Source organism: Artibeus jamaicensis, unplaced genomic scaffold (assembly GCF_021234435.1).
Source record: "Artibeus jamaicensis isolate MK-2021 breed Jamaican fruit bat unplaced genomic scaffold, CSHL_Jam_final contig_729, whole genome shotgun sequence".
NCBI lineage: Eukaryota > Metazoa > Chordata > Mammalia > Chiroptera > Phyllostomidae > Artibeus > Artibeus jamaicensis.
The window spans coordinates 8785622-8796034 of record NW_026521939.1 but is presented as its reverse complement, the minus strand read 5'-3'; the positions used below and the strand labels follow the sequence as shown (position 1 = coordinate 8796034).

Here is a 10413-nt window from a genome sequence, read left to right as displayed (position 1 = left end):
AGCATTTCTGTAAGACCCAAACACGTTAGGGATTTCTGGTGGGAAGAGGCAATGTTTAGGCATCATCTAAGGTTCCTCTGAAACGTTGTTTACACCCGTATTTACTGCTCCTAGAATAATGCTGCAACAGCTTGTGAGAGATTGCCCCTTTGGATTTGGTTCTATCTTGATATCTCACCACAGGGGAACAGTTAAGTAAATGAAAGCCTGGTCACTTTCTGATGTATTATATAGTCATTAAACATGGAAGAATATGAAAAACACAGAGGGAAAAAAACACTACATGGAAAAACAGAAGACTGGTTGCCAGGTTATGAGCTTAGGTGTGCGGTGGAACACCTGGACAGAATAAGTACAGGTGAACAGTCATGATCAGGACTGTAAGTAACCAGCTTCCTTTCCCTACACCTTCATGTCTACTTAAGAACACACATGGTAGAGCATGCACTCAGTGCTTACTGTTCAAACTTCTACAGAATGCCCTGAGTGACTATCAGCAAGACACCTTAACCACCAACACAGCCTTTCCATAGTTACTGTCAGCCTCTGGGCTACAGGACACCCCAGCTTCCAAACTCAGCTTCTGTGGAGCAAACTGTCACTCTACAGCTCTGACACCTGCCTCCTTCTCTGCTCCACCTCACCCTACTCTTTTTCCTTCACTACGATAAGCCTCTGCCAAACTCAGCCACCAACAACCATCAGAAACCCTGATCAGATATATTTCCAACCCAGACCTTCCCTCTGCACTATAAACATTTAGTCAATGACCTGCTACAGAATGTCCAACCAGTGGCTGTGACAAAGCAAACCTACTTGGCAATGTTCTATGACATACACTAGCACATTTAAGAGGACAGGGTGTCTGGAAGGAAAAACACAAATCCCAGGAACCTACTACCACACAAGGGAATGGCATGGCTTCAACGCTACCTGAAAGAATGATACAAGAATTCTGTTTCTCCACCCTTGTCCACTGATTCTAAAATATGTATTGCTTGTCCAGACCCAAATATCCAGCATGGATAAAGACAATTCTTCTGAGTTAACAGTGTCTCCTAGCACATCCAGATGCATGTTTGCCACAGGACTTCCCGATATGCAACTTGGTGCCCGAAGTGGCCTCACCAGCAGAACCAGACCAGAGCTGTGGCCCACAGCAAAATGGTAGAGTTATAAAGGAGCCGGCTTGGAGAACACAGCATGATCTGAAAAACTGTAAATCAGTTGAGCCTATGAGTCAAGGTTAAGAGGCTGCAACAGAGACCCTGGAGGACCAGCCCAGTAATGGTGCTGCTGACCCACCCACCAGCCAGGAACTGGCCACAGCCCATGTCTACCTGATGCTCACTGTTCTGCCAGCAGCCTGGAGTTCCTCAAGGGCAATGTGAAAACAAGCAGGGACACCAAGTGTCAGGGAATGAATAACAGAAAATGCACCCCTCATTCTAGAAGTCGTGATCCTGAGAAAACCATTAACTCCCTCCCACAAAAGAGCAAAACAACATCCGCCAATACCAGACTCCACAGGACTCACAAATTCTACTTATGAGTGGAGGAAACTGAGAGAACCCCGGGCACTGACACCAGTAAGGGGAGAAACAGAATAACGGATGAAATGGGAAAAAGTTTTCAAACACAGGGACTGAGCTTCAATGTGCCAGGTGACGGCCCTACCTCTGATGAACAAGCTCCATGTCCATTTCCTGCTAACACCTTCCTTAGCCCCTTCCCATTCTATCATACCAGCAACACATTTTCGTTTTCTAAAATAAAATGCCCACATCAAGAAATAAAATCCTTTTGAGTGCTAGATACCAGCACAACAGGGAAAGATATGAGGAAATTCTTAGTTCAGAAGTAAGCAAAAAAATTCACGTGTAAATGAAAAGCTACACCAAGACACTGGCACAAAATTCCCAGATTACCTGCAAGCCGTGCTCCCCGGCGTCATATTTGTTGTCACCGTCTAGTTGTTCTACTGCCACATAATCCACAAATGATTCAAATACTTTAAAGAGAGAAAGAGAAAGGTCAGCTGAAGTTATCAGTAAAGCTTCCATTATAATAAAGCCAACTCAAGTACATTTAGGAATGCCAGGGAAGGGAATGTCAGTAACTGGCCTTGAGTGGTAACTCTCAGCCTCCAACACAGACCAGTTAAATGTGCCCTTCACACCTTCACCAATCTAACCAAGGTGAAAACCTTAAGGAGACTGACATGGTTTCCTGAAGGTCTTACAAATGGTAACCGGCAGTAAATAAATAGAAAAGATTAAAAAATAACAAGTAAGAGAGTATCTTACGATTTCAGGGCAGGGGTTCTTAGGACACAAAAAGCAAAGATGGATACACTGGGGATCACTAAAATTATCAGATTCTGTGAAACAAATGCCAACATTAGAAGAGTGAAAAGGTAAGCACAGGATGATCTCAGTCTGGGGGGATGATCTCAGTAACTTCACCAAGAATTAGCATCCACAGCACAGGAAGAACTCCTGCCGTAGTGGTGAAAGAAGAACAGGAACTGGCCTATTCTCCTGCACCGAACAAGTGAAACACTGGACTCTGTGGAAAACAACAGAGTTCACGCTCTGGACCACAGGCAGTGAAAGTGGTGGTCCCAGAGACAGCCTGTCGAGTGTCCTGGCTACTGTGTACTTTCCAGGCCACAGCACAGCAAAGAGAAACCCAAACAGGGCCGGCCGTCCCAGAGACAACAAGGGGCCCAAGGCAGCTCCAATCTGTAGGACAGAGTGCCCAAGAACAGAAAGTTGCACAGGAAGAGAGTTACAGAGACTTGCAGGGGGTTCTCCTGGAGCCTTCTGTGACTGCTAATCACATCAGTACAGTGAGGAAATCATCTGGGGCTGGAGAAAGAAGCATCGCAAGGATTGGGGAACAGCCCCCGGCACTCCTACAGCCTGGGACTAGTGGGTGTTCCCTCCCGCCATAGTGGAAAAGCCTCCTAAGTCAGGCACATCAGGCTCAAAACTCAGAAAGCTGTGGCCTCAGTTATGGGCACAAATTAGCTCTCAACTAGAAACTGTTGCACTCCCACAAACTGTTATAAAACCCCACACAAAACTTAACAAAGCGAGCTTTGAAAAATACAAATCATTGCCAGGTAACTTAGCTGTGTCCCAGAACAAAGGATAAGAATATTCGACACCCAACAAGAATACACTCACAATGGCCGGCATCTAATAACACATTACCAGACACAGAATGAGGCTGGAAAATACAGCCCATGGTAAAGACAAAGATGACTCAACAGAAGCAGACCCAGAAGTCACCGAGGTGACAGTTTGTAGACAAGGACACTAAGTTAGTATTAACTGTATTGCATTATGGTCAGGCAGTACCCAAACTGCCAGTAAGCACATGAAAAGGTGCTTATGATCAGGGAAGTATAACTTAAAACCAAGATAGCACCATATTCCCGCCAAAACGTCTAGTCTGGCAACTGACAGCTCTCACACAGTGCTGGGCAGGAGGGCTGTGTGAAGCTGATAAGGTTCACACTGTGGGAAACTTGCTGGCTTTACCTATTAACTTGAACATCTGTTGTCCCCTGTAAGCCAGCCATCCCACTCACCATAAATGCAAATATATGTGCACAAGAAAGAAAAAAAACAAGGTAGACAAGGGGCTCATGCCTACAGCCTCACACTATAAACAGTAGACAGTCCCAAAACTCTTGCAGTATGTCTGCAAGGTGAAATACTATAATCAATAAAAGTAACTAAATTATTGTTACTTGAAACATGGATGAAATTCCACAGACAGTATACTGAGCAAAGTAAATGAGAAACACTATAACCTACATAAGTATTTTCCACATGTAAATAATAACCTATAACAGGACATTAGAATCCCAAACAGTGGTCTCCTCTGAGGAGGACGTAGTGATGGGGAAGGACTGAGACAGGGCTGGGTGAGCCAGCAAAGTTCTGTTTCTTGACCTGCCTCTCCACTCTGTGAGCTGTGTACTCATCATTTGGCAGTTTTCTCTCTACGCGCAAGCTTAATCAGGAGCACTTGCGTGAGTAAAGCACTGAATCACAACTAAATGATCAGATGGTCAGCAGGCAACTGTGTGCATAGAACTTACTGTTTTTCTTTCCTTTTATGCTCAGCTGGATATCATAATAATCTTCTCTTCTATCAGATCGATAGTCCACCTCTTTACACTGGATATAGGACTGCAAACGAGGGAAAGATGGCACAAGCATTATTAATCAGCAGAATGTACACATTTCAAAATCTTTTAAAATTATCCTTTTAAAGTGATAATTATTAGAGGAACAAGTATAAAGGATACAGGGACAATAACTAAGGGGGTGGAAATGGGAGGGAGGTGGGGATCACGGGGCGGGTGGGCTGGGATTCGAGAAATAGAATACTGTACTTGAAAAATAACTAAATAAAATTTTAAAAAATAAAGTGATAATCACATACCACCATTTTGCCTCGGAATAACTTAGGTATGGTGCCTTCTACACATGTGCCTTTCATCTTATTTTCCACGTTATCAAGCAACTGGAAGAGAAAGTTTGGGCTTTAAGAGAATGTTATGCTTAATCAACATACAGTAATTTGCAATGTGACTAGGAAATTGCAAATGGTCCAAGACATTCTAAGACTATAAATAGTATGACCTTTGGCATGCAATTATCAAAAACATACAAAATCTTCTTTCTTGGTTGGATGGTTACAAAAATATCTACATGCAACAGTTGAGATTAACCCTCTAAACAGCCTCCGGAATGAATTAGTAATCTGTAGTGCCTTTAGAAGCATTTTTTATATTCATTTTACCTCTGTGGAAAAGCATGTAAATTGAGCACTAAACTTAACTCGTATTGGTCCACACCAAGAGATTAATGAGGTTGAGCCTGTCAACAGGATTGACTGGTTTGTCCATGGGTATTTAATGAACTGGATTCAATCCAGCTAGTGCTGCAAAAAAGAAAACACACCTTGCCCAGCCAATCACCTTGAATAGCCATTTCATGTTTTGTGTGTGTGTTTGTGCATCTTTCATCACAACTGAAAGAATGGGAATTTGCTAGTGACTAAAGCTGGTTTTGGGGAGAATCACTCACACAGAGGTCTGCCTCAACCACAAGTTCTGTGCAAAGAAGGGGTCTGGATGCTGCAGGGTAATAACAGAAATCACTCTTGCAAACTGAAGCCGGGGAGTCAGAACAGCTACTCCAGCCCATAACAACTCAAGTAGATATTCCAATTAACACATTATCCCACTACAATATTTAAATTCAAGTTTCCCCTCTCAAATATTTTTTTCATTCTTTCTGGATTTTAAACTATATAACTGCTGCTTTTTTCCTTCTAACCTAGTTTTGGGCCCAAACAAACATGGGCTTATCGAAATTATGGTGATATGGAGTATGCCTCAGGTATTACTTGATAACAACCTCTGATAGTGCTTCAAAATATTAAATGTCAGTAATATGTAATTATAGCTGAAAACTTACCACGCGGCATAGCTCTTGAACATCATGTTGCATGAAGCTATCTAAAGTTTCCCACCTTGGAAAGATAAAGTGAACACTTATATATATCAAAACATCCAAATTTCCAATAAATGTATTCTAACTAGTAGCACAGATCCAAAAACTACACTCCACTATCAGTCATTATTCTTAAATTGCTTTTCCTAGAAGATGATTTTGGGAATTATGATTCCAAAATAAACTGTTTTATCAGGACACCCAAATACTAACATTATCTTGTTCTAAGCAACTTACTACAAGGGGTGGGTGTTTTTGCAAGTCAATATATGAAGGTTGACCAAACAGAATTAGAATTTATTTTTTTAAAAATTGTGTAATTATTCCTACATATTTAAACTTCAGTCACCTTCAAAATAGTCTCCATTGGATTCAATACACCTATCAAGACATTATTTCCACTGCTCTAAACAGTTTTGGGGCATGTTAGTTCTGATGCCTTTTAGGGATTCTTCCACTTTTTATTTTCACCTCTTCTACATGATTAAGACATTTCCTTTTGTGGCGTTTTTTCATCCGTGGAAACAAAAAAACTTGCTTGGGGCAACATCAGGTGCATAGGAACGTTGTAGCATGGGATGCTTTTTTTGGTCAAAAAATGCCAAACATTCAGCATGGTATCAGCAGGTGCACTCATAAATCGCCCATCATCAAAAGGGCAAACGTGTTGACAGTCTTCAACAAACATTTTCTGAAGCTGAATATAACCTCTCACAACAAGTCCAGATGGTACATGGATGCAGATGAGTTCCTAGAATACTCACTTACTGGGGGAAGCCTGTATTACACAGGAACCAGTCTCCAGCAAATAATTCTAGGGTTTGTTTTGGGTTCCCCCTCATACATTTGTTTAAAACTTTATATGCTGTTCACCTTAAAAGGTAAACCTTGACAGGTAAAGCCTTAAGTAGTATTTATTTCTCAAAAAAAAATTCTAAAAGGGGGCTGCTCTTTCCAAAGTGGTCAAATAAAATACAATGATAAATACACTCTAACATAATTAAATGCCTACACAGTGACTACAATTCTTCTTTCACCTCATTCATCCTTAAAGGAGCAGCAGAAGGAAAGGTAGATTTCCAATACATACCCAAATGATTTTGTTAGCTTTTTTGTCCCTACAGGCTTATCGCTGTGCTGTAGTTCATAGAATACTCTCTGCAATGCTAAAGGGACACTTTTGGATGAGTCATCACCCTCTGTTGGCATCATGTAAACGGCCTAAAAGGATTAAGAAATAAAAATGAAATTTGACATGAAAGTATCATTTCTAATATCACAATGGCTATCGTGCTTTAATAAAGCTTTTAATTATGCCCTACATAGGTCAGAAAGTTTTCTTTTTACACTTGAAATCATAAAAGTCTTTAGAATCAGTCTAGAAAGTACAAGGCAGCAAAAAATAATAATTTTTTTTTCTATTACCTATAGCTCACCATCCAAAGACAACCACTTTCATTTCAGACTTCTCAGAGCAACACTTTAAAACAACATTACTTATAAACAGAAGAGTTAATGGAACAAATGCTACTGACATTACCCACATTCAGCTATCCCCGGGATACGTCCTACCACAGTAACTCACCAGAAGAACAGTGAAAACAAGAAAGCAAAGCAGCAGACCAGCCAGCGCTGCCCCACAACCAGGAGTCCGTGTTGCCTGCACTGCTCCATGCTGCTCACATGACTTCCTAAAGTACAGATGGCTGGCTCACCTGTATTACATTCTCGGGAAGTCTATTCTGGTTTAAACAGTCTTACAAAAATAAACTTTTTCACCATGGTTGGTGTGGCTCAGTGGATTGAGTGCCAGCCTGTACATCAAAAGGTCGCTGGTTCCATTCCCAGTCAGGGCACGTTCCTGGGTTGTGGGCCCGGTCCCCAGTAGGGGGTGCTCTAGAGGCAACCACACACTGACGTTTCTCTCCCTTTCTCCCTCCCTTCCTCTCTGTCTAAAAATAAATCAAAATATTTTTTTAAATCAATAAATTTTGTCTATAATATGTAAAAACTACATTTTGCAGCTAGTTTTCCAACTGATCAATTTTTCATATAAAACTTTTTCAAATGTTGTTCATGGCTTTCATATTGAAAAAATACCCATGTCACTTCTAGCTTAGGTTAGGATCATTAGCTGTAGTGAACTCTTGACTACCCCAGTTAGCTTTAAGTGTCCAAACACTGAGGACTAAAGATAGGCGCAAGCATAAAATAGGGGCCTCTCTGGAGACAGCACTGTAGTAGGAGAAGACGAGGCAAAGTTTGGCAAGAGGACTTTACTTGTCCCTTAATACTTGAGAAAAAAGGGTGGGTGGAAGATTGAGGACAGAAATACCATCCATTTACCTTTCGTAGTTGATTTGTGAAAAATAAAGTCTGCAGCAGGCTGTTCATGTAACAGGTCGCTCCCTGATTCTTCAAACCAACATAGCCAGTGTGCTTCTTTGAATCCCACCTACAAGATCAGTTTGAGGTTGAGGGAAAACCACACAGGACACCTCCTTGCTTCTGCAACATGTGTGCAGCAATTCAACCAGATGCCAGCCTGCTATTTCCCACCATCCTGACACAGGAATGAAGGCTGAGCACCCCTCCAAGTTAATGACTCATCACCAGGACCATGGCACTAAGGACACCAAGGCCAAGAGTTCTTATCACAGGGCTCCCTTTAATGGTCATTGATTCTGTCCACCCAAGTACATGGACCAGTGCTAATTCAACCCCAGCAACATGACCATCAGTTACCAAGATCAGTACTCACAGATACAAATTACATTCTATAAACTTGTAGCAAACTGACCCCCAGTGTAGTTCTATTACATTCATATTAGGTCACATGCACTCGGCAAGAAATGGAACCAGGTTGGGACCCCTCTTTTCTCTTGTCATACACACAGGGAAGGACAAGCATGTATACTGGCAAGTTTTAATGCAGACTTTCAAACATCTACTACCTTTTCTTCTTAGTCCTCTATAATGCAAAGACATAAACAAATGTGATTACCACAAAGTGTGACCAATCCTTTTGTGAGGTCAAGGTCAACAGTACTGTGTTTCCAGAGGTTAGATCATGGCCTTGCAAACACACTCAGGTGTGTCAAATGTTCCCAGTTAAAATTCATGTGTGTGTCAAAATAATTTTTTAACAAATAGTTACAAAATGCACTAAAAATAATTTTTTAAATTATTTTTAAATTGTCAAGAAAATGCAAGAATCCTGAGTTACAGATGATTATTTGAAAAAGTATAATCAAAGATTTAGGAAAAAAGATTTAGGAGACAATGGTTGGAGAAGTTTTGAAAAGTGTGGCTGAACCAATAAATCTCCCTTGATTGATAAAGCTGAAAACTCAATGTACATTTGTAAGTCAAGAGATACAGTGAACAGTTTTTAAATGAAGGGGGGAAAACCACAACAATTTTAATTAGAACTTGCTTCTTTCAGGCCCCTATTGCAGGTCTTTCAATACGACCTAAGTGCATATTTCGAAAAGGCTACTTAAGAAAAGCCTGATTCCTCTGGTTATCAGTTCAATTAACATAAAGCGAAAGAATGTTATTAGCATTTTTAAAAAAAATTCCAGTGCATCACCCAGGGTACTTTAGCCAGGATCTGGACTAAGTAATACTCTTTCATGGCCCCCCTACAGCTCCCTGCCTGTTTCCATTAAGGGTCACCCAATGCACTCTCGCCCAAGAGTAAGCTCACGTGGAAACAAAGTATGGCAAGTAAGAGATTGGGACTTGTCACTTAACTTCTTCCTCAACAGAATTTTATGGTTGCACCTTGGGCCTTCAAAGTCTGGTATTCTTCTATAACCTGCTTCCAACTTACCATCTCAGCGTTCAGATCTACTCTTCAACTTCCCTCATATTCTGCCCAATCCCAAACTTTCTTGCTGGTGTCTTTATGCATGTCCTTCTCCCTGAATTCCACTGCCCCATCTTATCAACCAACCACCCAATACACTCTGTAAGGCCAAAACCACTTACTGCATACAGACCCTCCTGAATTGAGTGGCAGAAGTAGAAGCATCTCCTTGTAGGCTGTCCACTAAGCTCTACAGTGCCCCACTCACTACCTCATCTGCTCAGCAGGGCCACCAGCACACAAGGACATCCCCGACCTCTTCAAGATAAAAACAGAGCACCTCCTGCTGCAGTTATTTACGTTTTGGTTTTGCTCCTTTGCCTGACCAGTCTGTACCTTCTTTGTGAATAGAAACCCAAGGCTGTCTCGTCTTGTTGACCACCTGATTACATCAGTAGTGAGCAGCAGGGTCTGGCATACATACAGCATTTTGTTCAATAAATCTACTAAACGAAGCAGTGAATGTGGAATTGGGGTACATGTCTATATGTTCCATGTGTGCCAAGGGACAAGCAGAGAGGGAGCTCCTCTGTGGAATCATGCATTTCTGATCATGTATGAGTATTGCTCTCACTACAGCATAAAACACGTCTCGTCACAGCACACAAATAAGGAAAAACTTACGCAACTCCATGGGGAGCATCCGCCTGTACAAAGACTTCAAAAGTCACTTTGTCATCATCTATAAATCCTTTCTCAGGATCAGTCACTTCCTAAAAAATAAATAATAAGCATATCCAACTTGTATAAGATTACACAAATGCTCACTTCATTCCAAAGTGACAATTACCCTAATGTAATGAACTTTAATAAATTAAAACAGTGCTTTTTCAAACACCCGAATTATGCTTGTACTTTTGCAGCATTTTGGTTTGTTGTGAACAGTGTTATCTGAAAAAGAAGTGGCATCCCAGAGGCACTGGGAGTGCCAGGCCATGGCATGGAAAATGAGGGATGAGGGCACGCTCATTGCAGCAGGGCGGGGGAGGTTTCACAGAACCCATG

At 41.4% G+C, this 10413-nt stretch overlaps 1 protein-coding gene across 1 annotated transcript in view; it reads right to left on the bottom strand.

Annotated features, from left to right (window-relative positions):
- Positions 1–1877: 1877 nt before the first annotated feature.
- LOC119041356 (uncharacterized) overlaps positions 1878–10413 on the bottom strand; it is a 64248-nt gene continuing 55712 nt past the window's right edge. The window contains exons 8-14 of the mRNA XM_053672136.1: positions 10033–10121; positions 7884–7992; positions 6628–6758; positions 5502–5556; positions 4462–4542; positions 4115–4205; positions 1878–2011 (exon numbers count right to left, since the gene is read on the bottom strand). Coding sequence (XP_053528111.1) covers positions 1893–2011; positions 4115–4205; positions 4462–4542; positions 5502–5556; positions 6628–6758; positions 7884–7992; positions 10033–10121 — 675 coding nt within the window. The 3' untranslated portion in view covers positions 1878–1892. The remainder of the gene's footprint in view (positions 2012–4114; positions 4206–4461; positions 4543–5501; positions 5557–6627; positions 6759–7883; positions 7993–10032; positions 10122–10413) is intronic.